The sequence below is a fragment of the Zootoca vivipara genome, chromosome 5 (assembly GCF_963506605.1).
Source record: "Zootoca vivipara chromosome 5, rZooViv1.1, whole genome shotgun sequence".
In the NCBI taxonomy this organism is placed as follows: domain Eukaryota; kingdom Metazoa; phylum Chordata; class Lepidosauria; order Squamata; family Lacertidae; genus Zootoca; species Zootoca vivipara.
Genome location: NC_083280.1, coordinates 68,813 through 96,642, shown reverse-complemented (window position 1 = coordinate 96,642; position 27,830 = coordinate 68,813). Strand labels below are relative to the sequence as shown.

Below are 27,830 nucleotides of genomic sequence, written 5' to 3'. Positions count from 1 at the left end.
TAAATATATATATTAAACTTTCTTTAACTAAAGTTGTACTGTGGGGATTTCTTTATGTTGCTGTACACAGAACTCCTTTGCTTGCAGCTGGTTTTCAGGATCCCTGAGAGAACTGCTTTATTGTCTGCATTTGAGGGGGGTTGCAGTGCACAACGTGATGGCGGCCCCTGGGAGCTGCCCAGCTCCCTCTCCTCCCCAGTTGTGGAACAGGAGCTCCTGACTCTCAAGTTTCGTCCTCTTCTTCCTAGAAGGATGTGCATCTTCACCCCAGAAGAGCTGGCCATTCCCCTAGACCAGGGGCCAGCAAATTTTTTCAGCAGGGGGCCGGTCTACTGTCCCTCAGACCTTGTGGTGGGCCGGACTATATTTTGAAAAAAAAAATGTACAAATTCCTATGCCCCACAAATAACCCAGAGATGCATTTTAAATAAAAGGACACATTCTACTCATGTAAAAACATGCTGATTCCTGGACCGTCCGCAGGCCGGGTTTAGAAGGCGATTGGGCCGCCTCCGGGCCTTAGTTTGGGAACCCCTGCCCTAGACTGACGCTCCCCTTCTCAGTGGAATTGGGAGCAAGAGGAGCAGAGAGCTTCTGCTTTACTCTCCCCCTCGCTAGGCGCAACTCTGGCCCCCTTCCTTCTGTTGCCCCAGCCACCAGACTCTGAGTCCTTTGTAAAGAGCTTCCATCATCTGCTGCTATTCAAATCCTCCAGGAGAGAGAGAAGGAGGGAGCTGGGCTTTTTAGTGGATGGGTGGGGGTAGCAACAAGCTAGGAATAATACTGAATGATACTGACCCAGGGAATCGCTCCCAGGGCTACAGTTCTGTGATTCTGTAATCTCTCAGTTTAGTTTTAAATTTCCTCTGTTGACCGATTGAACACTAAAGCAAAACATAAAGGTAAAGGGACCCCTGACCAATAGGTCCAGTCACGGACGACTCAGGTTGCGGCACTCATCTCGCTTTATTGGCCGAGGGAGCCAGCGTACAGCTTCCCGGTCATGTGGCCAGCATGACTAAGAAAGCAGAACATAAATTTTCTTAATAAACCTTTAAAAAGGCAGCAGGAGACATGCATACTCCAAAGGTCAACATAAGTTGCCCGAGTCATAGAATCGTAGAGTTGGAAGGTACACCAAGGGTCATCTAGTCCAACCCCCTGCAATGCAGGAATCCCAGCTAGATCATCCCTGACATTTGGCCATCCAACTTTGCTTAAAAACCTCCAAGGAAGGAGAGTCCACCCCCTTCCGAAGGAGACCATGCCACTGTCAAAACAGCTCTTACTGTCAGAAAGTTTTTCCTAGTGTTTAATCGGAATCTCCTTTCTTGTAACTTCAAGCCAGTCCAACAAAGTTGATGTTGAAGAATCATTGCTTCAACACTGGTGATCTTTGCTTCTTCCAGTACACTGATATTAGTTCGCCTGTCTTCCCAAGTGAATGTGTAAACATTTTCAGAGACCCCGTTGATGGAATCTTTCAAGGTGTTGGAGATGGTGTTTATGTGAAAGTATCTTGAAAAGATACGGCACAGCACCTACCGGTAGAAACATAAGGTAAAAAACCTATCTGCTCATTAGCAATGTCCAGCTGTGCCAGTTTCCCCAGTACGCTCCGTGGCGTTTTCCTCTGCTAAAACTTCAGAAACTTTCTTTCCGGTTCTAATTTGCAGAGCTTGATGCGCAGCTAGAAAAGTAATTCAGCTTCAGTGTCTAGAAATTACTTTCGGTGACTCCTCATTAAAACTCAGATGTTTATTTTAAGGTAAACTCCCCAGCTGAGAGATGCTTCCTCTCGGCTGTAAGAGCCACGACACACAGATACAGACGTAGTAAGGACGTTTCATATTATAGAGAATTACAACAGCAACCGAGCACATCGCATTCCTGAATGAAACGTCATTGGCCTGCGATTGCAGGGCGAACGCTGGGCTGGCTATCTCCCACAGCTCACAGTTTATAAGTGGTCCATGTTTCGCAAGCATACAGTAAGGTTGCTAGTACAATAGCTTTGTAAACGAGCATTTGGTTTCCCTGCAAATGTCCTGGTCCTCAAACACTCCAGTTAATCAGGAGAAAGCCGCACTCACAGAGCTCAGGTGATGCTGGATTTCAGCATCAATGTCGGCCCTTGTGGAAAGATAGCTGCCTAGGTAGGAGAAGTGATCAACATTTTCCAACCTTACACCATTGAGTTGGATTCGTGGCACTGCAGGGGGGCCAGCAGGTTCACACCACAAGGAACAGAATTAGGCATCACAAAGACTTTCATGATGGTGCCAGCTGGGAGGCAGATTCTTTTAAGCAGCAAAGGCGGGGAATCCCCCGCCTATCTGGGATCTTGTGGAAGAGGAGATTCCTGCTACCGTACTGTTGAACTTCCTTCCCCTTCTCTTGTTCTGCGCACTTTCTCGCCTCCTGAACCTGCCTTAATTTCCTCCAAGCAGAGGCTAGCTTTCCATCTGGGACCCCCAGGGCTGCACTCTTGTCTTTCTCATCTGTTGGTTGGTAGCTGCTGCCTCTCCCGCCTGCTGTTTTTCTGTCTGCATCTGCTGCAGAAGAGGAGGCTGCCCTTGCTAGTCCATTAGGCTGCAGCAGCTTCCAGGCTGCTGCCCTGTAAGGATATCCTGCCTTTCCATGGGCTGTTAATTGGCTCAGCCACTAGGTGGTAGTGAAGCAGTGCTAAGCTCTGTTGTCCCCTGACTGCCAGGTCTGATGGGGGGGGGGAGAGAGAGAGAGATTCCTTGAAGGCACTCATTCACCTTGCCAGATCCAAAGTCTTCCCCCCTCCCCCTGGAGGTGGGGACATGCAGGGTGGCATCGCCTGCCTCCTTTTCCAGACGAGGAATCCAGTTGAACAGCAGCTTCCAGAGAGCTCCCTTCCTCCACCATGAAGAGCGTCGCCCGTCCTTCTGCCCTTCTGCTCTGCTTTCAAGCTGGTAGGCTGAAGCTCTCTTCTCTGATGAGGGTCAGATTCCATGGAGAAGGAAGTTTATTGGGAATTCTGGAGGGGGGGGGAGGGCCAGGGCCAGAAGACCCCCCACACACACACCGCCTTCCTTTCATGGTGGGTTTAGGCACCCCGTGGCTTTTTAGGGCTGGCTGCCTCTCTTGGGGTTTCCACAGCCGCTCTCTAGCTTAAGCATGGCCCAATTACTAGCCACTACAGGGCAGTCCCAGAAATTCTGGGACCCCAGCAAGGGAAGAGGCCCTTCTGGCTATGCACAGATCCAAACAGGATGACCCAAGTGTTCATTTGGCAGGAATACCAATACTCTCTCGTGAGGCAAGGGCCCGATCCCACTCTTCCTTGGCAGAGCACCCTGTGGGGTCAAGAGCCTGACTTTCCCTTTCCGGTTCAGCCGTGTGAGTGTTAGGGAGGGGGCCCGTCCAAAGAGCAAAGGACCTGGCTAGGGCAGCAGCTGCTGTTCTTCCTGCTTTGGGGTAGACTGGCTTCCAGGAGCTTTTCCATTTAAAGCCAACTCTCTCAGGAAATGAGGAAATGGTCGTCCCACATCACCCGTTTTCTTGGCAGGCCTGGGGGGGGGGGAGATGGCCAGAAACCCACCCACACACACACACACACACACACACACACACACACACACCCAGAACAAATAAATGGCATTTGCAGGTCCAAGGAGGGCCTTGCAGCTGTCAGGGTGGATTGCCATTGCCTTGTGTGCAGTCCTCTGTTCCAGTCCTCCATAAGGCCACCCGTATTGACCATCCCCTCATTCAGCAGAGTCCAAATTGTTTGGGGAATTGTACTGAACTACAAGATTCTGCTACAAGCTTTGAGTTTCAGAAGCACTTGAGGCTGCTGGGCCATAGACAGAGACCAGGAGGTGCCATGAGTTCAGCCATCCTGCTGAGGCAGCAGCAAAAACTGATACTTCAGGAGGGAAAGGGCCAGAAGGTCCCCTCTTTGCTCATCCACCGGCCATCCAGCTCTTCTCCAGCAACTTTGGGCCCCCAGTTTTAATACTGCTGACGGGAATGTTGTTTGTGGAAATATAGCAGCAGTCTGAGCTTTAGTTCTCCATCCACACAATGCTGAGTTGGAAGAAATGAGCCACTTTGAATCCTGTCAGGGAAAAAGCCAGGAGATATGACATATGTAGAAACTAAATGATTTGGCTTTGCTCAGCTTTGGTCCATTTGGTGCAAGGTCCTGGTGGGCCTCAGCTTTTGTCTTCTCTGCAAAGATGGGACAGAAAGGTACAGAAACAGCAACCGGCAAACACCACTTTGGCCAAGTTCCTATCATCATTTTTACCATAATCGAGGGAACATGAAAAAATGTTCCTGGTCATTTTCTCTTGGTGGACAACTGAATATGACCTCACATGATGGCAGCTGGCATTTGCCACATCAGGAGGAAAGTTGGAGACTAAACAAGTGATCTTGGGTGGTAATTTTCCACCTGTATTCACCACATAAAATTGACTGAGGAAGCCATTTCAGAAGCAAAGGGTGGGAGTGGGTTTGTGCCTCTGGGCCCTACAGAAGATGCAGCCACTGTTGCTCTTTACAAACAGCACCCACCCCTCTGCCCCCAAGCTGAACAATGCGCCCTGCTTGGCTCTTGTCCCAGGGGTCCCTGTGTCTGCGATCAAAGATCCCTACTGGAGAGGCCCAGCATGGCCCCTTGTGGCTAGATGGACAAATGGAAATGACAGATAAGCGTATTCCTGGAGGAGAAGGCTGTCCGTGGCTTCCGACCCCCGATGGCTGTGTTCTCTCTTCCCTGTTGGAGGCCTTGTGCCAGTGGATGCCAGCTGCTGAAGACAGCAAGAGGAGGGCAGCCCTGTTTAGGGATGTTTTTAACGTTTGATGTTTTATCCTGTTTTAATATTCTGTTGGAAGCTGCCCAGAGTGGCTGGGGCAACCCAGCCAGATGGGCGGGGTAAAATTATATTATTATTATTATTATTATTATTATTATTATTATTATTATTATTAGGGGAGCACTGCCCTTTCGCTCAGGTCCTACAGGAGGACTGCACTTTGGGAGCCAGGGCTGGACTAGGTGGGGCCCCTTTTGGCCTGATCCTGCTGCTGCTGCAGGGCTCTTCTGATGGGTCCTTGAGTATTTCCAGAGCAATGATCCCCAGGGGCACAAACAGGCCCTGATCAGATTCTCATCCCCAGCAGTTCCTCTCTGTCTCACTTGGCACATGTGTCCTTTTCAGTCTTCACCTTGGACCAGCTGAATTGGTGCACAGTCTCTGACAAAGAGCTTGCCAAGTGCAGCGACATGAGCAAAGCCTTCTTCAGGGCCAACATTCGACCCCTGCTGACTTGTGTGAAAGGTGTCTCAGCCAGCGACTGCATGTTGATGATCAATGTAAGTCTAACTTGCTTGGGTCTGCGGTTGGGGGGGGGGGGACTGTTCTGGTTATGACTGGATGGAAATTCTGGCCGTGCCTGTCCTCTCAAGTGTAGAGTCTGTTATTCTCAGGCAGTAAAAAGGTAAAGGACCCCTGGACGGTTAAGTCCAGTCAAAGGTGACTTTGGGGTTGCGGCGCTCATCTCACTTTACAGGCTGAGGGAGCCAGCGTTTGTCCACAGACAGCTTTCTGGGTCATGTGGCCAGCAGGATTAAACCGCTTCTGGTGCAACGGGTTGAAATGCCATTTACCTTCCCGCCACAGCGGTACCTCTTTATCTATTTGCATTGGCGCGCTTTGAACTGCTAGGTCAGCAGGAGCTGAGACAGAGCAATGGAAGCTCACTCCATCACAGGGATTCAAACCGCCAACCTTCCAATTGGCAAGCCCAAGAGGCTCAGTGGTTTAGACCATAGCGCCACCGACGTCTCAGGCAGTACCACCCTATGGATGTGTTAGGAATTGCTGTGGACCACAGCAAGAGGGGTTGCTGGGCTTGTGTCCTGAGCACTCAGTGGCTGCCCCTGCTTCCCCTTCCGTCAGCCTGATGCCAGCTGGGCTGCACTTTGCTGATGCTGTCAGAGAGACAGGGAAGTTGGGAGATGGGCTTGCCCAGCCGTTGTGAAGGAGAAAGTGGCAAGCGACGGGCTTCTTCCTCCCGGCTGCTGCTCTTAATTACCAAGCAGGCAGGTGTGCAGAGCACAGGGTGATGCCTTTGCCTCTGTTTCTTCCTCCAGTCTCAGGTTTTGAATCCTTGTTTCTTCTGCTCCCCCTTGGTCACCTCCTTCCCTCCCTCAGGCACATCAGCAATTGCGGCCAGGCTAGGCTGGTGGCTTGGCTGTGCTGAAACATTCCTGTGGGATTCACCCTGTTTGCAACCTCTTTACGGCTCTCCTTAGAGTCCCTCTCTAGCATCACACTACCTTCAGAGGCTTCAATGAAACCCCAGGGAAACTTGGGGGCTGGGGGCTATGAGGAAGCCTGGTGGAAATGGTTACCCCCTTACCAAATTCTTGAAGGAGGGAGGCTGGGCTGGGCAGAGGGGGCTCTCGGTATGAGCCTGCAACTCCCTTCCCTCCTAAGGGGCTGCCAAGCAGGTACCTAAAATGCACTCCTGTTTCCTTGACAGACAAGTGTGGCAGATGTGGCAGCCGCGGATGGCGGCACCATTTATCAGGCTGGGAAGGAATACAACCTGAAGCCGGTGGTGGGAGAAGCCTATGGCCAAGGTAAGTGAGCTGTTGCCAGCATCCGTCCCTCTTTTCAGGCAGGACCCAGCAGCTGCTCCACTTGTGTGCCACAAATGCCTTTTCTGCTGATAACACATGGATGCTGGGCGGAAGATCAGTGCCACCTGGGCAAAGGCTCTTCCCACCCCCCTCCCTGCAGACTGTGGTCACAGCAGCAATTGATTCCATCCAGCAGGCCAAGTCAAGCACTGAGCACGGTTCAAATGTGGGGAGCAGCCAAGTGACTTTGTGTGCATGAAAGCCCATGCTGACTGGACAGGGCTCCATTGACATCCAGGGTACCATCCTGCTGAGGCCCTGGAGGTGCAAAGCCTTCCTCAGACTGACAGACCCCCTTCCCACTATCCCTGTGCAGATCTTGGCACCTCCTACTACGCAGTGGCTGTTGTGAGAGCAAACTCCAGCTTGACCATCGACAGCTTGTGGAGGACCAAGTCGTGCCACACGGGCATCAACAGGACGGCCGGCTGGAACGTCCCCATTGGCTTTCTTCGCGACAGCGGACGGATGGCAGTGATGGGCTGTGAGGTAGCTGAAGGTGAGGCCTGCCTGCAGAGGGCTGGTTGAGGACGTGCCACAAGCTTCTGAATTACAGAGAGTCTAGCTGCTCCTCTGAGCAGTTGTACAGATTGCCTGGGGTTGTGGTTGGGTTGCAGCTGGCACAGAAACACCCCCATGTCCTGCCAAAGGAGGTTTTGTGTGCAGAATTTGACCATGTTCTCTGCAGCTGCCAAGTCCAGAGCTTTGCTTTGCTTTGCAAAAGTCCCAGAGAGAGAGGGTTCTCTTGCCACCCCACAATTCCTCTCTCTCTCTCTCTCTCTCTCTCTCTCTCTCTCTCTCTGTGTGTGTGTGTGTGTGTGTGTGTGTGTGTTTCTTGGGGTTGGGGAAGGCACACAGCATCCCTTACAGAGCCCAGAACTTGCTGGGTCCTGATGTACTCAGTTGCACACACACGGAAGAGGACTCTCACTCTCCAGCACTTGGTTTGCGCTCAGCACAGATGGAAACGGGGGTTGTGTGTGCATGTGGGGCTTTGTGGCTCCTTGGCTGGCTGTGAGCTGCGCAGGTATGGCCCTTGAGCTGGGCCAGGGGGGCTCTCTTGGTCAGTGGGAGGACTGTCCCTCCTTGTGTTCAGCGCTCCTTCCAGCCTTGACCTGAGCCCAGCAAGGCTGCTTCTCCAGTTGCTTTCTCCCCTGGGGCCAGGAGGGCAGCGGGGGCTGCTCTGGCCTGGCTTGTGGGTCCAGCCCCTCACTTCTCCTTCTCTTCCAGCGGTGGGCAACTATTTCAGTGCCAGCTGCGTCCCTGGAGCCAGTGGAAACGGCTACCCAGCTAACCTCTGTGCGCTTTGCAAAGGAGACGGGGCTGGTCGGGGGAAATGTGAGCTGAGCCCCAACGAGGAATATTACGACTACATGGGCGCCTTCAGGTACCTTTGGGGGACAAGAGAGCGGGGCCCATTCCCCTGGAAATCTATGAATGCTGAGGAATAACGAAAGCTTGGCTTATAATATGACATGAAAGTAACAGAATATATCAATGCTGCTTCAGGCAGCAACATTACAACACGCTAAAGTGGCAATCACTCAGGTTTTGATTAGTTTTTAATGCTGGCTAGATTTACATACACTCTTCAATGTCTTCCAGGACATGTCTTTGAGATCAGACTAGTACGAGGGTCAAGAAAGTTCATAATGGGGATATCCTGCCATATTAAGTTATGCCAACTCATGTCCTGATGATCTACAGTAATAAACCATAGGAGAAGCTCAGGCTGACACTCCCCTAGGCACAGAGGGGCTCCCCACACTCTGCTCCCATGCAGATGGGCGTCTCTGACTTCTTGCCCCACTTGTTTAGGGCTGAGGCAGTGGGGCGGGCAGAGGCAGGCTTGGGGCAGGATCCTCACTCAGAGTCCTCCTGGGAGCAGCGGCCAAAAGCTTCTCACCATGCTGTGCTTCTGCAGCCATTGAGGGGCCTTGACTGTGCCTCGGTTTCCCCTTAGGTGCCTGGTGGACGGAGCAGGGGAGGTGGCCTTTGTGAAACACAGCACAGTCCCCGAAGCCACTGAGGGTGAGTCAGCCTGCGCAGCTTCTGCCCGGGGGGGGGGGGAGCTGGTGGCCTCTTGGGTGAAAGCAGAGGGTGGGCCTGCCTTGGCCCTGGGGAGGGGGCTGAGAGCACCAGCCAGGGGTGGGGGTGGAGCTCTGCTGGAGATTTAGGCAGGTGCAGGTGCTGGGAGAGGGACAGAAGAGGGGGGCACTAAATCCCTTTCCAGGAGTTTAATTCTTCATTCAACGACATTGGATTTATGGGTCAGGAGGGAGTTATTCCCTCTGGTACTCTAGGTGAGAACGGAAACCTCACCTGGGGAAGGCACAAGGGCCTTTCTGCTAATGGTTCTCCTGGGGCAGTTTTTAAAATAAATGGAACGCAAAGGGCATGAAGCAAGAGTGACAAAACTGCTCAGCTTGGCACAGTTTCCTGTGGTCTCCCTTTCAGTGGTGCCCAGGGGAGTCCTGGTTTGCAGGCTGACGGAGTGGGGAAGGGAGCTGTCCCCAGCCTATGTGGGTCACTGCCTGTGCTCTGCTCTGCCTTCCAGGCCTAGCTCGTCCCTCATGGGCCCAGACGGGGCTTCAGGCCACGGACTTCCAGCTCCTTTGTCGGGATGGCAGCAGAGCAGCAGTGACGGCGTGGAGGTCCTGCCACTTGGCCCGTGTCCCTGCGCACGCCGTGGTGGCCAGGGAGGACATGAATGCGAGCCTCATCTTCCAGCTGCTCAACCAGGGGCAGGTGGGTCCCTCTGGCCTCCCCTGTCCCCTCCCCAGCTTCTGATTCATCTGCTGGCCTGGAGATGAGGGGTGCCCCAGCCCAGGCCCACGGAGGAGACCCCAGAACCCCTTGGGGCTCTTTCCTCGGCAGCCACGGCAGAGTGCAGAGGCCCGGCAGAGCTTGCCTTGCAGGCTCTCCTGGGTGGTGGTGCCACCTTTCCTCCCTAGAAAGGCACCTCTGCTTTCAGCTGCTGCAGAGCACATGCCACTATTTCTGATGGGCAGTGAAATCGGCTTCGGCTCCTGCACCTCCAGCACCTGTGGCTGACAGAAATCCAGAGCTGCAAAGATGCTTTCTTGGCATAACTCTCTCCAGGCTTTTGTGGGCACCAGCCAGCCAGACCCCCACAGCCTGCTGCATCTCCCCAATGCCCCCTGCTCTGCAGAGGTGGAAAGGAAGGTGGGAGGCCAAGCTGGTCCTGGGCCTTGCGCTTCTCTGGGCTCTTCTCACTCCATTGCAGACATTGGGGATATTGTGGTGTTAAGAATAGCAGAGTTTCCTAACCAAGACTTCCTTTTGTGTCCTTGTTGCAGCAAAGGTTTAACACCGAAGGTGCTGATTTCCAGATGTTTGACTCTTCAGCCTATGATGGGAAGAATCTTCTCTTCAAAGACTCCACTATGGAGCTGGTTCCCATCGTGGGGCAGTCCTACCAGGCCTGGCTGGGAGAGGAGTACATGCATGTCGTGCGGGGACTGGACTGTGACCCGACAAGTAGGGGGCATCTTGGGGTTGTCTCTCTAAGGAAGAGCGGTGGCTCTTTGATCTCAGAATCAGCCCCTGGGTGGAGGGGAGGCACTGGGAGTCGGGTGGGAGAGAAAGAGCCACAAGGGCTGGGCAGAGGGTCAGCAATGGGGCAGGGCAGGCAAACTAGCCAGGGTGTCTGTGGTCAAGGAGGCTTTGGGGTGAGAGCTGCCTCCTGGCGGGAGGGAGTTCCACAGGGGAATTCTGTGCTGCGTGAAGAAGGGCTTCCTCTTATCTGTCCAGAGTCTTCCAATGTTCAGCTTCAGGCGAGGTCCACCAGTTCTAGTGTTACAGTAGGAGAGAGGGAGGAAACTTTCTCTCTCTCCACTTTCTCAATGCTGCCTCTTGAAAGAGATGTCCCCAGCACTGCAGTCTTCTCTCGCAAGGGAGCGGCTGCACCCCTCTGACCCTTTTGCTGGTGCTTTCCTGAACCTTCCCCACCCAAGGCCCATGTGCTCTGACCCCCACATTCTGCTTCCCTTAACCTGTGGCCCTCCAGGTGTTTCTGATGAGTGTTAGAGTCCCACAACATCTGGAAGCACACAGCCTTTCTGAGAAGAGTGCTTTTGCAGCTTGGTTTTCTTTTCTTTTTATTAATATGTTTATTGAAGATTTTTGCATTAAAAATGTAATAAAAAGAAAAAGAAGAAAAAGAAAAAAGAAAACCACAAAAAAGCAAAAAGAAAACAAAACAAGAATCAAAAAATAAATCTTATTGATATCGAAGCATCGACTTCCCCGTCCCTCCCTTCCCGAGTCTATTTTAAATCCCATTGTACAGCTTTCACAATATTTTGCATAATAATTCAACAATTACAATTCTTATTCTTTACTCAATAATATAGCTTAATCAATTTCAAACAATATCTTAACTATCTCTAATTATTTCCCTTAGCCTTTAATTTCTCCCTGAAATTTTCCCAAATCTAACATCATCATATCTAATACATTACAATTCCTCTTAAATCTTCCCCTCCCTCCCCTGGATAACAATTCCCACGAAGTCTTGCAGCTTGGTTTTCTTTCCCCCCTTGTGGCATGCGCTGAGTTCCTTCTCAGTGTCTTTGCACAAGGACCCCCAGGATCTCAGCGTGGGATTTGCTGAACCATCCCTTGCTTGCCTGGGAGCTGCACCTGCTGTGGGCCTGCCATGTTCTCAGCCCTCCCACTCTTTTCTCTGGGGCTGCAGGGCTGCCTCCGTTCCTGCGCTGGTGCGTCTTGTCTACAGAGGAGATCTGGAAATGCAGCCAGATGGCAAAGGCCTTCAAGGACAAGCAGCTGAAGCCGGAGCTGCAGTGTGTTTCAGCTGAGAGTCCCGAGCAGTGCATGGAGCGCATCCAGGTGGGGTGCCCAGCGTGGTGGGTTAGCCTGGGGGCGGGGGCGGCTGCCCTCTGCTGGCAGGGCATGGCCCAGGGGTACCTGGGCAAATCTCAGGTGGCCATCAGGGAGATGGGGAGGGGTCTCATTCCAGGGTCCTTGCCAGGCAGGCAGAAGGCTCTTAGACTAGACTGGATTAGAGTACCTGGCATGGGGTGGTAGTGTCATATTGTACTGTATCTCTTTTTTATGTTTTCATTCTGCTTTCCAGGCAAATATTGTCTCCCAATGCAGCTCAGGACAACTGAAAGGGGGGGTGGAGAGACAGACAGATGGAGAGAAAGAGAGAGGCAGGAGAGAAAAGGCAGGAGGGAGAAGTGGGGGTGCAGGGGGCTGGGAAATGGGCAGAAGGGGAAGGGCAGCAGCCCAGGGCTCTGCATGCAGCTTCCATCCCGGAGGGATGTGGGAGGGCCTCACGCCAAAGCCCCGGAGAACCATGTCTGCCAGTCAGGGCAGACAGTGCTGGGAAGGGGGAGGCAGCTGCCCAGGATCCTCTGCCAGGCCCTGCTTCTGCTCTTCCCTCCCTGTGGCCCTGGCTGGGCAGAGGAGCTGCAACTGCCCCCTCTTTCTGCCCTTGGTGATGTATGGGGCTTGATTTTCCTTCCCTTCCCCCCCCCCCGTACCAGGGCAGCTGACCATGGGAGCCAAGAGTTTGTTCTGGCCATGGGGGGGGGCAGGCAGGGGGAGCCAGCTCCTGGCAGCTGCTCCTTCCTGTTCTTCACACCCAAATAGGCGCCTGGACACCAGCAGAATCAGTGCCTTGACTGACAGAGTTTGCAGTGGCCCTGAAGCACTGGGCAACTGTTGGGGCAGTTGGGGCCTTTCTCCTCCTCCCTGCTCCTCTTCCACTGGGGGTTGGCACCATTTGGACGCACAGCCTCCCAAGCACATCTCTCCAGGTGCAAATGGCTCTCACCTTACCAGGAGCACCAGAGCTCCTGGAGGAAGCCATGCCGGCCCTTTGCCTTATTCATTCAAAATAATGACCAGCAGCCAAAGAACAACATTAATTTGTTCACAAAACCTGCACCTATCAAAACCAATAAAAGACGTTGGGTAAAAACAGCAGGTGAAGCCCAGAGCATCACCATCAATGAATCCCAAGGTGGAGGTCTGGGCAATGAGCCGGGGGGGGGGCATTGGCATCCAGAGCAGAGCCTCTGGCTAGTATTACCTTCACAGCCTGGCAGAGTTGCATGGGCTTAGAATCCTAGAATTGTAGGGTTGGAAGGACCCCTGAGGATCATCTAGTCCACCCCATTCAGTGCAGGAATCTCAGCTGAAAGCATCCATGACAGATGGCCATCCAACCTCTGCTCAAAACACCACCTTCTGAGGAAGTCCATTCCCCCATCGAACGACTCTTACCCCCTTGAAGTTCTTCCTAGCATGTGCCATGTGATTTCAGGCTGAGAATCTGGAATTCATGGCTTGTGCTCAGGGAGCCCTCCTTCGCCCAAGGGCAGGGGAGATGGAGTGAAGAAGAGGGATGCGTGTCTCTCTGTGAGCATCTGGACATGGACTAAGCCTGAGCAAAGCTATCAGGCAGCCATGCCGAGATGGGTCAGAGGGAAGGAGGGGTGCCACATACCTGGAAGGGCAGCTGTGGGTCCTGGCAGGGAACAGACCACCAGGCCACAGGGTGGCTTGCTGCACTGGCATCTCCTTGCCATCTCCTGGGTCTCGGCCTGCCCCTCTGCATCCATCTCCTTCTGTAACCTGTAAGCAAGACAGGACAGTGCAGAAGGAGGCCATTTGGGGGCAGGCATTAGGGCAGGCAGGCACCTCTGCTTCCCCCCACCCCACCTCACCCCACCCCCGTGTGACTTAGCTGGGTCTTAAAAGGATGTTTTGATTTCCTTTCAGAACAGAGACATTGACGTTGTGTCTCTGGACGGAGAGGATATTTACACGGCCGGGGAGACGTACGGCCTGGTGCCGGCTGCTGGCGAGCATTACGCAGGTGAGGAGCCTGGCAGGACTGAAGGCCTCTTGTGTGCAAGCTGTTTTGTGGCTGGCCGGCTGGCGACTCAGTGCCCACAGGCATGGCCACCGCCCAACTGAGCACCACAGAGCTGAACGAGGGGATTCTCTAAGGACCTTTCCAGGCCTCCAGCGAGGGCCCCCCAAGCGCAAAGGTCCGTGGGGCAATTGGCGATTGGCAGCAAAGCACCAAAGATTCTGGAGGCCTCAGCTTTCTGGCTCAGACTGTGCTCAAGTGCTGGTCTTCAAGGAGACAGGAGACCCACTGCGCTCCTTTCCCCCTTGCTCTCTTGCCCCAGGGGGCTCACAAGCTGAGGGCTTCCTTCCGGCCTTTGTGCTGGGGCAGCCTGTCAAGTTCCTGGGTCACGTTGGCCCCAGAAGGTTTGGCCAGGGAGGGCAAGAGTGGAGTCCTTCAGGAGCCGGGTTGCCCACCTGTAACCCCGACTGGGGCAGGGGCTTGCCTTGCCAGTCTCATCCTGTGCTTTGGAGGGGCACTTTGGCTGCCAGGCCTTGCCCAGCTCTTCCTCTTTCCTTTATGACAACAGCAGTTTAACAAGGAGGACCCAAGGAGGGAAGCATGTGTGTCTCTCGGGAGGGGGGGCTCTGCTGTCTAAACAGAAATGATCCCTGTGCCTCTATGGTGCCCCCTGCCTTTCCTGACCCCTTCGTTTCAAGCTCTTGTCCAAAATGCTGCTCTTTCTTAGAGACCCCTTTTAAACAGCTAAAGGAGGGGGCAGAGGGGGCTCAGGATTTATTTTGTGCTCCCCCCTCCCCCAGACGAGGACACCAACAGCACCTACTACGCAGTGGCCCTTGTGAGACGGGTGGCTGATGACGCCTTCACCATCTTCGAGCTGCAAGGAAGGAAGTCCTGCCACGCTGGCTATGGGACAATGGCTGGGTGGAAGATGCCCATTGGCCTCCTGCTGAAGAAGGGGTTCATTCGTCCTCAGGACTGCAACATCCCCAAAGGTAAGGGGGGCAGGAAGGGGGCTGCACAAGCAGACCTCTGTTGGAGAGAGAGAGAGAGAGAGAGAGAGAGAGAGAGAGAGAGAGAGAGAGAGAGAGAGAGAGAGAGAGAGAGAATGGGAGCAATGGGAGCAATGGGAGCAATGGGAGCAATGGGAGCAATGGGAGCAATGGGAGCAATGGGTGGAGGGGCCCTTAACCCCCCTTTCCCCCTGCCTTTCTCCCAGCTCCTGCATGATCATGGGGTCACCACCACCAGGCCAGGTAAGGCAGGTGCCAAGGCACCCTCTGGCCCAACAGAGGAAGCCGCCTGATCCTGAAGCAGGCCAATGATCCCCACCCCCTCAGTCTTGCCTATGCTGGCAGCAGAACTCGCCCTCTGGAGTCTCACTTCATTGTAGAATTGCAGAGTTGGAAGGGACCCCTGGGGTCATCTAGTCCATTCCTGGTCTCGGGCAGGGAGTCTTCTCCGGCTCTGCCTGGAGCTGCTGCCTGGAGTTGCACGGGGGACCTTCTGCATGCCTCCCCTTGAGCCCACCAGCCTCCCAGTTGAATCAGAGTTTGGCTTATGAGAACTTTGGCCCAAAGCTCTGCCCTCATCCTGGCTCACCTGGGACCTGATAAAGCCTCAGGCATCCAGGCAGGGCAAGGCCCCCTTCAACTCACTCTTTCCGAGTGCCCAGCTGTTCTCGGGGCTCCTCCTGGCCTTGCTGAACCTCCCCCTCCTGGGCTCATCAGAACCATGCCCAGCTTTGGCCTCCTCCTCTCATTCCAGCGGTGAGCACCTTCTTCTCCGGCAGCTGCGTTCCTGGGGCCCAGGGAGATGGCTACCCAGACAGCCTGTGTGAGCTCTGCATTGGGGACCTCAGTGGCCACTACAAGTGCAATGCCAGTAGCCAAGAACGTTACTATGGCCACGCTGGAGCCTTCAGGTAATGGGGACTGGCAGGGGGTGCCAGCTGGCCAGAGCCTCAAGTACCTGGCAGGAGAGAGGAGGAGTCTTTCCTCTTGCTTGCCACCTGAAAGCCTCTGGGGAGAGACTCTTGGGGTGTGAGCATGGGGCATTCCCTGAGATAGAGTGGCACATGTGTTGTCCAAGTCAGATGGCACTGATTGCAGTGTGGAAGCTGTTCATGTCAGCCCAAGCTCCTGGCTGCCGCTGGCCATTCCACTCGGGGGGGGGGGGTGTCCATGCCTTGCTTTGCTGCTGCTGGAGGCCCTTCTGCCACCTGCTTCACACTTGCTGTCAACCTCTTTGTGCTCTTTGCAGGTGTTTAGCTGAGCGTCATGGCGATGTGGCCTTTGTCAAGCACTCCACAGTCTTTGAAAACACAGATGGTATGTTGCCCACTCCTGTCTTTTACGAGCCCTCCCTCCCTCCCTCCCTCCCTCCCTCCTTCCTTCTCCTTGAAACCACTCTCTGAGCACTTTTGTCCTTCCAGGGAACAACATGGACTCCTGGGCCTCCCAGCTGCGCCTGGGGGATTTCCAGCTCTTGTGCCCAAATGGTGCCCGTGCGGAAGTTAGCCAGTTTGCCCACTGTCATTGGGGACAGGTGCCCGCCCATGCCATCATGGTCCACCCAGACACAAATGCTTTGGCTGTTTTTGGACTTCTGAACATTGCACAGGTACCGGTTTGTCGCTTAGAAGAGAGAGAACACAAGAGGGCGCCATCGCCATCTTCATCCTCCTGAGGGTCCTCCTTTCTCTCACTGCTATGCTTCCTGTTGGGCACCTGGGTGGCCAGTGGGAGGTGGGCCCCCTTGGCCTGATCCAGCACTCCTTCTGTCTGCATTTCCTCTGGTGATTCTGCCCTCAGAGGCCAGGCTGGCGGCAAAGAGCCTAGAGCTCTCAGGAGGGGCCCCGACACCCCTTGGCACTCTGAGCCGTGGTGGGGATGCAAGATCAGACAGTGAAGGTCCCTGCCAGTTCTTGGGTCCCTGCAAAAGTCTGTTTGGTTTTCACATGGTTTAGGTAGTTTATTCGGTTGCTGGTTTATTTGAACTTGGGGCTTATCCACACCTCCCTTTCCTCTGCTCTTTGCAGGCATGGCCCACAATTTAATGCTCTGTGTCCAAGAGCTGCCCCCCTTTTTGCTCTGCAGCCTCCCCCTCCCCCCATATTTTTTTCAAATATGTTTATTGATTTTATAACAAACAAAAACACAAAAACAAAAACATACAAAATACAAAAACACAAAAACATCAACTGTTTAAGTCAGGGGTCCCCAGACTTACTGGCGTTTGGGCCGGTTCCCACCACGCCGATCGCGCGGCGGGCCGGAGGGCGGGGGAGCGCGCGCCTGTGCGGGCCAGCGGGCGGGGGAGTGTGCGCCCGTGCGCATGCGCATGGGCGCTTACTGGCGCGGCGGTGCGCTTCCCGGGTGGAAAAAGCGCCGAAAATCCGTTGTGCGCATGCACGTGGGCCTCCCCCGACCCGGAAGTGCACCAGAAATGACTTCTTCCGGGTCGGGAGAGGCCCATACGCATGCGCAGAAAGGATTTTCGGTGCTTTTTTCCCAACCCGGAAGAGCGCTGCCGCGCTGCGCGCTGTAAGAGCGGGCGGCGGGGGTCGTCGCGGGCCGGATTGGCAGGCTAATTGGGCTGCATCTGGCCCCCGGGCCGTAGTCTGGGGACCCCTGGTTTAAGTCTTCTGTCGATTCTAACATTGTTGACTTCCTCATGCCCCTTCCATCTGCGTTACATTGTATATCATCTTTAGTAATTTCTATATCTTGTTCCTGTAACATATTTACCACTTTAACTAATCTTTTTCTAATCTTTTCTTGTATCTTAACATAAATTCCCGCTCTTATTCCACACTTATAACTACATCTCAACATAATTATACACCTATACATTTTTTATTTCTACAACCTCCCTGTACCTCCTAAACTTCTATTAATCCATTCCAATAATCCTATTATTTCTTAAATAAACTTTGAATTTCTTCCAATCTTCTTCCACCGCTTCTTCCCTCTGGTCTCGAAGTCTCCTGGTCAGCTCCGCCAGTTCCATGAACTCCATCATCTTCTTCTGCCAATCGTCCACCATTGGTAATTCTTCAGTCTTCCAATTCTTAGCCAATAAAATCCTTGCTGCTGTTGTGGCATACAAAAAGAATGTTGTATCTTTCCTAGGTATTTCCTCTCTAACTATTCCAAGTAAAAAGGCTTCTGGTTTCTTAACAAAGGTGTTTTTCAACACTTTTTTCAATTCATTATAAATCTCTTCCCAAAAGCTCTTTACTTGGGGGCACGTCCACCACATATGGTAAAAGGTTCCTTCTTGAGTCTTACATTTCCAACATTTGTTATCATGCTTGTGATAAATCTTTGCTAGTTTTACGAGTGTAAGATACCACGTGTACATAATTTTCATCATATTTTCTCTTAAAGTGTTACACGCGGTGAATTTCATATTCTTCTTCTACAACCTTTCCCAATCCTCCATCATAATATTATGTCCCACATATTTCACCCATTTGATCATTGCAGATTTCATTTGTTCATCTTTCATATGCCATTCCAACAATAAATTATACATTTTTGAAAGATTCTTTGTTTTTGACTCTAACAATTCCGTCATTTTCACTTGAAAACCTACTTTTTTGTCCATTTTGTACATTTCATTAATTTGATGGTATTGTAACCAGTCATTTACATTGTTCTTCAACTGTTCATATGATTTTAATTTAATCTGATCTGCTTCATCAACCAGAATGTCTCTATATTTTAACCACTTGGTTTCCATATTCAGTCTTTTCTGTGTCTTAGCCTCTAAAGGTGAAATCCACCTGGGTGTTTTCGATTCTAACAAATCTTTATATCTATATTCCATACATTATACAAGGATTTAATAATAATAATAATAATAATAATAATAATATTTATACCCCGCACATCTGGCTGGGTTTCCCCAGCCACTCTGGGCGGCTTCCAACAGAAATATTAAAATACACTAATTTCTTAAAGATTAAAAGCTTCCCTAAACAGGGCTGCCTTCAGATGTCCTCTAAAAGTCTGGTAGTTATTTTTCTTTTTGACATCTGGTGGGAGGGCGTTCCACAGGGCGGGTGCCACTACCGAGAAGGCCCTCCTTAATATGGCTTTTAAGGTCCGTATAGTTAAAGCTATGGTTTTCCCAGTACAGTGGTGCCTCGCTAGACGAAATTAATTCATTCCACGGGTCAATTCGTGCAACGAATTTTTCGTCTAGCGAGTCCCAGTTTCCCATAGGAATGCATTGAAACTTAATCAATGCATTCCTATAGGCTCTGGGGGACTGGTGGCATGTGACGGGGCTTCGGAGAAGGTCTCCGAAGCCCCGTCCAATGCCGGCTGTGTGCGAGGCGGCTGGGGGAGAAGCTCTCTTCTCCCAGCCACCGCCTTGCCTGACTCCCCCGACATGGAGCGCAGCTTCGGAGACCTCCGAAGTTGCGCTCCATGCCGGCTGTGAGCGGTGAGAGGCGGCGGCGGGGGAAGCTTCTCCTGCCACCGCCGCCTCCCACCTCCCTTCTCCGGTGTGGTGTGCAGCTTTGGAAGCCTCCGAAACTGCATCCCATGCCGGCTTTACGCGGCGAGAAGCGGCGGCGGGGGAAGCTTCTTCCGCCACCGCCTCCCGTCTGCCTTTTCCGACATGAGACGGCGAGGCGGCGGGGGAGAGAAGCGCTTCTTCCCCCACCGCCTCCCGCCTGTCTTCCGGCCACAGTGATCCATGCGACGATCACCTCCAGGCTTGACTATTGTAACTCGCTCTACGCAGGGTTGCCCTTAAAGCTGACCCAGAAACTCCAGTGGGTGCAGAATGCCGCGGCGAGGCTCCTTACAGGGTCCCGGCCGCGGGATCACATTCATCCAGTGCTTTACCAGCTGCACTGGCTCCCGGTGGAGTACAGGATCAGGTTTAAGGTGCTGGTTTTGACCTTTAAAGCCCTATGCGACTTGGGACCCTCGTACCTACGGGACCGCCTCTCCTGGTATGCCCCACGGAGGACCTTAAGGTCCACAAATAATAATATTCTGGAGATCCCGAGTCATAAGATGGCTAGATTGGCCTCTACTAGAGCCAGGGCCTTTTCAGTACTGGCCCCAACCTGGTGGAATGCTCTTTCCCAGGAGACCAGGGCCCTGCGGGATTTGTCATCTTTCCGCAGGGCCTGCAAGACAGAGCTGTTCCGCCTGGCCTTTGGGTTAGACTCAGCCTGACCCCTGTGTTTTCCTCCCTCATGGCTTGGATTTATGGCCTACTTGAAATGAGGCTGCACTTTAAATTTTAATACTGTATTTTAATCTGTATTTTAATTAATTGTTTTTATGTTTTATTGTAATTTTGTTGGTGTGAGCCGCCCTGAGCCCGGTTTTTGACTGGGGAGGGCGGGGTATAAATAAAAAATTTATTATTATTATTATTATTCCCCGGTGGTGCGCGGCGGTGCGGTGGCTTCAAGGGGAAGACAGGCAGGGGCAGCCGCCGCAACGCCGCATTTCGGCTCCGCCCCCCCCCTCCCGGCAAAGGAAGATTAGCTGTCAGCTTCCCGCGCTGACAGCTGATCTTCCTTTGCCGCCTTCTATGGCCGCGCTTCGTAAGACGAAGCGGCGGTCATAGAAAATTTTGTTGTCTTACGAATGCCTCGCGCAACGCAAAACTCTTTCGTCTAGCGAGTTTTTCATTGTGCGAGGCATTTGTAAAGCGAGGCACCACTGTAGTGATGTATGGAAGTGAGAGCTGGACCATAAAGAAGGCTGATCGCTGAAGAATTGATGCTTTTGAATTCTGGTGCTGGAGGAGACTCTTGAGAGTCCCATGGATGGTTGGACAGTGTTCTTGAAGCTACAAACATGAGTTTGACCAAACTGCGGGAAATCCAAGACTACATCATCCCTGCTAGGTAGGCCATCCCAGACTGTGCTTAACTTCTGGATGCAAGTGAACAAGAAATGAGAATGGGATCAACATGGTCACAGCAGGATTGTGGAACAGCAGCAGTATTTCTCAGTAGCCAGACTTGGCTTTTGCTAATACAGTATTTTTTTTTATAAGCTGCAAGCATGGAAATATTAAATGGGCACCTAGGTGCCATCAGCATGAAATGAAAATAAAATCAGGAAAAGGTTTTGGTACGGAGGAGAAGGGGCAGGTGAATGATGGGGGGGGGGTGAACAGTGCAAAGGTTGTTGCTAAAAGGTTTAGAGCGGAATTGTTGGTTATGTTTAAACTTTCATGGAAAAATCCAAGGAATCAGAGCGCTGCAGCGTCACCCATCCCTGGCAGCCCAGCAGACTCGGCCTCCTCCTTGAGCAAATATTTATAGCAGCACTGCAGGCTGTGAGTGGGAAGGATTCTTTGTCTGGAAGTGGCCCAGGAGCTTCCAGGCGAGTGAGGACAAATCTGTGATTCAGGAATACAGATTAGTTATGTCCATCTGTGATGCTACAAAGCAAAAAGCTAGCAAAACTATCCATCTATATTTCCAGCACTTACGGAATGTTTGAAAAGTATAAATTGTCTCATTCAAAAATAGGATCCCAAGAATATGATCTGAACCTCTCTGGGGTTTTTTTAATACATGAAATTAATTTTAAAACAGAGTTTTAAACCATCTCGTCCTCTGTCGTCCCCTTCTCCTTGTGCCCTCAATCTTTCCCAACATCAGGGTCTTTTCCAAGGATTCTTCTCTTCTCATGAGGTGGCCAAAGTATTGGAGCCTCAGCTTCACGATCTGTCCCTCTAGTGAGCACTCAGGGCTGATTTCCTTCAGAATGGATAGGTTTGATCTTCTTGCAGTCCATGGGACTCTCAAGAGTCTCCTCCAGCACCAGAATTCAAAAGCATCAATTCTTCGGCGATCAGCCTTCTTTATGGTCCAGCTCTCACTTCCATACATCACTACTGGGAAAAAGTGACTTATTGGTATACAAAGCTTCACTGAAAACATCTTATTATCTTCTCAGAAGATAATGGCATTTTGAAGTTAGGGGAAAACAAAACTACTTAAAGCAATGCAGCATAGTATTTTTTAGTACAGTATTGTAAGGGATGTCGTTGTCTACGCTTGAGTAATGACGCTCCAAGCTTGTCTTTAAGACTTTTATTGTGCATATTATTTACAGTGCAAAGAGCTCCAAAAAACATGTCTACTCAGTCTTCATCAGATTCTCGCAATCGCCTTTCGATTTCACGCCCAGCAAAGTAGTTTGGGGACTCCAAATCTCTGCCCCCTGTGTCTACGGGACGTTGCATGCCTCAATTCAGGCGTGGGGGGGGGAAGGGCGCCCCTCTGATACCTCTCCTCTAGAAACTTCTCCCCTGATTGTGTCACTAGCTGCAGGCTGTCAGAGCCCTTCGTCCTTCCGCTCATTTCCTCCCTCCTGTCCACTGACCCTCCGCTGGAGCCAAAGCCGTTGGAGGAGCTGGATTTGATGAGGGGGGGCTGTTCCCTGTAAGCCCACCCCCTTACAAGTATCATTTTAAAATGCTGTACGCCTAGCACTACAATGGCAGGGACAGAGCAACCAGCCAGTGTTTGCTTAATGTCAGAGCTCCCCTATCAGGGGTTGTTGTGGCTACTCTTGAGTAACGACCCTCCACATCTGCTTGTCTTTCAGATGTTTTTATTGGTGCATATTATTTACAGTGTAAAGTGTCCATAAAACATGTCTGCCTCAGTCCTAGTCAGAATCTCGCAGTGTTTGTTTTCTGTTTCGCGCCCAACACAACAGCCTGGGAACCTTTCTCCAACGGGGAGCCATTCACCCCAATTCCGGCGTGGGGGGGATGGCCTTCTGACTGACTGTTTGCCGGTCCCTTCTTCCCCTTCCCTCTCTCCCTCCCCTTGGAGCAAGGGCTCTCTGATGCTGTCAGAGCCTTGGCTCTCCCTTTCTGTCTCCCCAATTTCTTCTAGCGCATCTACGGTAGTTGTGAAGCATAATTTCTAAGCATGGTCACCTTTGGGAATTAAGTTAATAGTGAGCCAAACAAGGGAACCCAGTGTAGCAAACTCCTTGCTTTTCCCCGCTCTGGTGCTGGGAATCACAAGGCGGCTCTTCCTCCCCCTGCCTGCTCTCTGCAAACTCTGGCAGGCAGCAGCTCCCCCCTTGCCCCCCCTCGCCCCAAAAGGAGAGGCGCTCCTGGATGTAACCAGTGACCTCTGCTTGGCTTTCAGGACTTCTTTGGCAACCACCATAAAAATGGATTCCAAATGTTCAACTCTACAGCCTACAGAGGGAAAGATTTGATCTTCCGGGACTCCACCACAGCCATTGTGCCAGTCGGGGAGAGGAGGACGGCCATATCCTGGCTGGGGCAGCCATTTGTGGAGGCCCTGGAGGGCCTAAGGGCTTCCCAGTGCTCTGGCGCAGGTGAGTCTGGGGAGCCCCATGCCACCCCGCCCTCTCCTGTCCCTGCAGCAGGGAGAAGTGACCCATGGACTGTATCCAGCACCCCCCATGGCTTTGTGTGCCCCCCCCAATCAGCATACTAGTTTATTATATGACATTTCAATTTCTGTCATTCCACTAATCGACAAAACAGGCCTGTCTCTCAACACAGTGAATAAGTCACAGCCTCCCTGCTCTCCATTGAATCAGTTCATTTGATTTGTCCATTTCTGCCATTTCTAAGTATATTAACATTACTTTCATTCAACGTATATCCCACCCATTCTCCCAAAGGAGCCTGGGGTGCAAAAGCATCATTGAAACAATGTCCTTTTAAAAGCATACATGAATTTTTGTTAATGAATGTGTCTGGCTACTCCTGAGGGTCCCTGGTGGGGAGGGGAGGCTTGCTGACAGAGCCTAGGGCTTTCCGATCAGAAAGTCAGCGGTTCAAATCCCTGCGACGGAGTGAGCTCCCATTGCTCGGTCCCAGCTCCTGCCAACCTAGCAGTTCGAAAGCACGCAGTGCAAGTAGATAAATAGGTACCGCTACAGCGGGAAGGTAAATAGCATTTCTGTGTGCTGCTCTGGTTCGCCAGAAGTGGCTTTGTCATGCTGGCCACATGACCTGGAAGCTCAACACTGACTCCCTCGGCCAATAATGCGAGATGGGCGCCACAACCCCAGAGTCGTCCGTGACTGGACCTAATGAGTCAGGGGTCCCTTTACCTTTACCTTTTTCCTCCTGAGGGTCCCTGGTGGGGAGGGGAGGGATCCCTGATCCTGGGCTGTGAGGGGAGAGGGAGCAATTCACATCCCAATCCTAGCACTGAGCTGAGAGGAAAGAGACTGCTCCCCCCCTCACCAATCTGGGGAAGGAGTGAGGGGAGGATAGGCATCTTTGTCCCTGGATATATCTGGGCCTCAAAGGTTCTGTGGAACACAGTAATCCTCACACCTTCCATGTACCATAGAAGTTTGTTTGCTTTTAAAATATTTTTAAATTAATTTTTCACAAAGAATTTTTTTTTACAAATTTTAACATAAACCATAACTTACTTTATCAATTGATTGGAAGTTTATAAAATTATGCATTGCATGGGGAAGGTAGATAGAGGAAAGCCTTTTTCCTCTCTCCCAACACTGAAACTTGTGGACATCCAATGAAGCCGAAGGTTGGAAGATTCAGGACAAAGAAAAAATCCTTCTTCAAACAGCGTAGTTAAACTCTGGAACTCCCTCCCACTGGAGGCAGTAATGGCCACCAACCTGGAAGGCTTTAAAAGAGGGTTCAACAAATTCGTGGAGGGTCAGTGGCTCCTTGCCCTGATAGCTCTGCTTTACCTCCACTGTGGGAAGCAGTTTGCCTCTGAATATCAGCTGCCAGGAATCCCAAATGCAACCAGTGCTATTACATGCAGGTCCTGCTTCTGGGCTTCCTACCAGCTTCCAGTTGGCCACTGTGAGAGCAGGTTGTTGGTCCTGCAGGCCCTTCTTATATCTTTATGTCCATATGTTACATTCCAGCTTTGTCAGTGAATGTCTTCCTCTTGCTGCTGACGACAAGCCTTGGTCTCGCTGGATTCTGCTGTTCGTGATCCATTGGTTGAATGCCAACATGCCATGAGGCAAAAAGCAGCTGCAACATGGACCACCACCACAAAGTCAACAAACCAATAAAATCAGCTCGCCTGATCCCTCTGGAAGAAGAAGTGGAGCATGCTGGGCCTTCCTTTTTCCTCAGAGCACAAACGATGGTTGCTAAAGCATTTTCATTGTGATGGGAACAAGCCTGGCCTCTCCAGGGCTCCTGCACTAGCCTTCCTTTCTCCTTCTCTGGCACAGTCCTGAGGGGGGGGGGCTCAGAAGCATTTGCTTACCATTTTGGTTAATTATCATGTCGTTCAGAACTGACAAACTGGTTATTAATAACCGAGATTTGTTTGAAACAAGTTAACTCCAAACGATGGCTTATGAAGCAGACTTGTTTCAACAAAGCAAATTTTAAAATAGCCATATCCTCTGTGCTTAAGTAAAAGGAGCAAAAGCTTCCAGTTTGCTCCTCACAACCTTGGAGTAGGTGAGCCGGGGGGGGGGGCTTGTCTCCTCCCCTCCAAGACTAGCCAGGCTTCCTTGTGATGTCTGACTGCAGCCCCTTTTTGTGGACTTTGCTCTGCATCCAGAGATAGCTCCCCCCTGTCTGCCCTCAGCTATGGCCCTGGGCTCAGGTGTGCTAGGAGGAGACAAGGGGCATGCTGGGAGCTGCATGTCTGCTTGCTGATTCCTTGGAGAGTGTCACTATGTCAATCTTTTTGTACTAACTAGACGAACACAATCACTGTATTTATTAACTCCCTTGAGAGTCCCACTATGAATAAAAAAGCAGGCTATAAACAGAATAAACAGGAGACAGAGGTGATGGTAAGGAAGGCATTTTCCAGCCCTGCCTATCTTGGCTATATGTTGCAGCACCTAGAAATCCAGCGCCAAAGAGCCCTCCAGTTCTGTAAGCAACAAAAGGGCAAAACCTCTTCGTAAATCCCTGCAGTAGCTACCGGTATCATGAAGGGAGACAAAGGTAAGTAACTGCAGCTTCCAGGCTTTTGCAGCAACAATAACAGCAAACCTTAGTAACATGAGATGTTGGCCATACCTGCCATGGTCTCTGGGGCTGGAAAAACTCACCTGGGTGCAGATGAAGAGTCTGAGAAAGAATATACCAGCCAACAATTGGGCAGTTGTCCACTGGAAATGACGACAATCCCTAGTTGTCAAAAGCCAGCTCTGAAAAGGACAAAATAAAGCATAATCTCCAGTCCGGGGCAGGTGCAGATTATCTGGATCAAAGAGGGTTGTCCTTCTGCCACAGACTCTACACAACCCAACATCTCCGTGTGATGGGAATAGGCACCTGGATCAGAATTTCTACTGAATAGCAGAGCCTTCAGGCCTCTGTCCTCCATTGCACCTGTTTCCAGCACAGCCCTGACTCCTTACAAAGTGCTCCTTGTTATGAGCTCCAGCATGTTTTGAGGGGTGGGAATGGAAGGCTTGATCTCCCACTAGACACAAAGGAAATTTGCACTAGACAGTGCAAAGGAAATAGATGGCCTTATCTGATGTCACATCAAGTGTGTGTGTGTGTGTGTGAGAGAGAGAGAGAGAGAGAGAGAGAGAGTAGGTCTAGGGGTTACTGAGAGAGGAGGCCAATGCAGGTCAGTATCCCAACACCTTAGAGTTGAGGAATGGCTGACTTTCCCCCAACATACATGCAATTCCCTGAGCTGCTCTGCGGGAACTTTTCCATCCTGGCAAAGGATGGTCTTTGTTGTTTTGCAAATGGTGTAATCTGCCCAACATAGTGTAAATATTGAAGCACCACTGGAGCAGGTGGCATTCTGGACCAACCTTTTTCTCTGAGCCTCAGACACGGAAAGCCACCTCATCTTGGTGAATTCTGGGCCAAGAGTGATGCCTCTTGTGCTGCTGGTGGCCGAAGAGAAATCCCCATTTGCCTCGAGCTTGTTCTGCCTGCCTGAGAGGCTGGCGATGGGCTGAGGAGGACTCCACGAAACCTTCCCTTTGACTCTAGCCTTGGCATGCTGTGAGAATTGCTCTGTTCCTGGGACTGTCATTGGTTTGCAATAAACAAAATCTGCCCTTATTCTCTTATGGGGTACACAAGAGCCCTTGTAGAGTCCTTTGTAGGTTCTCCATCGGCAGGAGAAAATAACAGAGGCCAACCAGAGAATATTGAGAAGCAAAGCAGCTAGTAAGCTTGATCTTTATTGAACTGTTGCAACAGGCTGCTCCCTCTCATGTAGGAGAAAAGAGAAGGACCCAGAACCAATATGTGCCTGCCCTTATATAGACATATTGAAATTCCCTGCCCTGGAGCTCAAGACCACCCCTCCATACATCATACATACAATCACAGAAGGGGCAGTCTACAACAGAAATCTGAGTGCGTTGTTTATCTCCTGTCTGGCAGGTTACCTGTTAATGGTCACTTGATTGGATTACCTGGGGTGTCTGGCCAGTCTTTTTGTAATGATAAATACCGTAGTTCACAGGCTCACCATATTCAAATACAGACATACCCTTAAGACAGGATTTGTGGACGAAAAGACAATGGGGAGGCTTTCCCATTTTCCTTCGACCTTGCAGAGAAATAAGGTAAAGGTAAAGGGATCCCTGACTCTGGGGTTGCGGCGCTCATCTGGCGTTATTGGCCGAGGGAGCCGGCGTACAGCTTCCAGGTCATGTGGCCAGCATGACAAAGCCGCTTCTGGCGAACCACAGCAGCACACAGAAATGCCGTTTACCTTCCCGCCGGAGTGGTCCCTATTTACCTACTTGCACTTTGATGTGCTTTCGAACTGCTAGGTTGGCAGGAGCTGGGACCAAGCAATGGGAGCTCACCCCGTTGCGGGGATTCGAACCGCTGACCTTCTGATCGGAAAGCCCTAGGCTCTTTGGGAGGGACAAAATGGTTTCAGGACTTTTTCTGTACTGTTTTCAGTCATTGGTTTATATATTTATGTACGTGTTTGCCTTGTACATTTATGAACATTTCTAAGACCTTAAAATTCTTATAACAGGTTTATACTCTTTGTCATTCTGGATTTTAAACTGTTGCAACCTGGGACCGGGGGGGGGGGGAAGCACAGGGAATCCATGGATGAACAACCACCATGCAAAGGAAGTCCACGGTCCACACACGGGGTCCCAGCAATAAATATACGGCCCACACACGGGGTCCCACACACGTTTGGCCGCCCCTCGCCCGCCGGGGGCTCCCAGGCGAGCATCCGGAAGTGGCCCAGCCAGAACACCAAGCGGTCCCCTCTAGCCTTTCGGATCTCTGCTGCCTGCTCGGCTTGGCAGCCGCCGCTCTAGCGCGCTC

General features: G+C 51.6%; 1 protein-coding gene across 1 annotated transcript; it reads left to right on the top strand.

Moving 5' to 3' along the window:
• Window positions 1–152: 152 nt before the first annotated feature.
• On the top strand, window positions 153–27,565 carry LOC118094003 (melanotransferrin). Its single transcript, XM_035133903.2, has 16 exons — window positions 153–2,942; window positions 5,199–5,353; window positions 6,526–6,625; window positions 7,002–7,184; window positions 7,916–8,072; window positions 8,649–8,716; window positions 9,243–9,433; window positions 10,006–10,186; window positions 11,406–11,557; window positions 13,460–13,556; window positions 14,354–14,548; window positions 15,321–15,477; window positions 15,816–15,883; window positions 15,988–16,175; window positions 22,711–22,906; window positions 24,452–27,565. Exons 1-16 carry the CDS (start codon window positions 2,894–2,896, stop codon window positions 24,520–24,522), a joined length of 2,208 nt encoding a protein of 735 aa, XP_034989794.1. The 5' UTR covers window positions 153–2,893; the 3' UTR covers window positions 24,523–27,565.
• Window positions 27,566–27,830: the final 265 nt, after the last annotated feature.

Excerpts from the sequence above, each read along its gene's own strand:
- LOC118094003 (XM_035133903.2), top strand. The coding sequence starts at position 2,894 with ATGAAGAGCGTCGCCCGTCCTTCTGCCCTTCTGCTCTGCTTTCAAGCT. Across the intron at positions 9,434-10,005 it reads AGCTGCTCAACCAGGGGCAG|CAAAGGTTTAACACCGAAGG; the intron begins GTGGGTCCCTCT and ends TCCTTGTTGCAG. Across the intron at positions 15,478-15,815 it reads GGCCACGCTGGAGCCTTCAG|GTGTTTAGCTGAGCGTCATG; the intron begins GTAATGGGGACT and ends TGCTCTTTGCAG.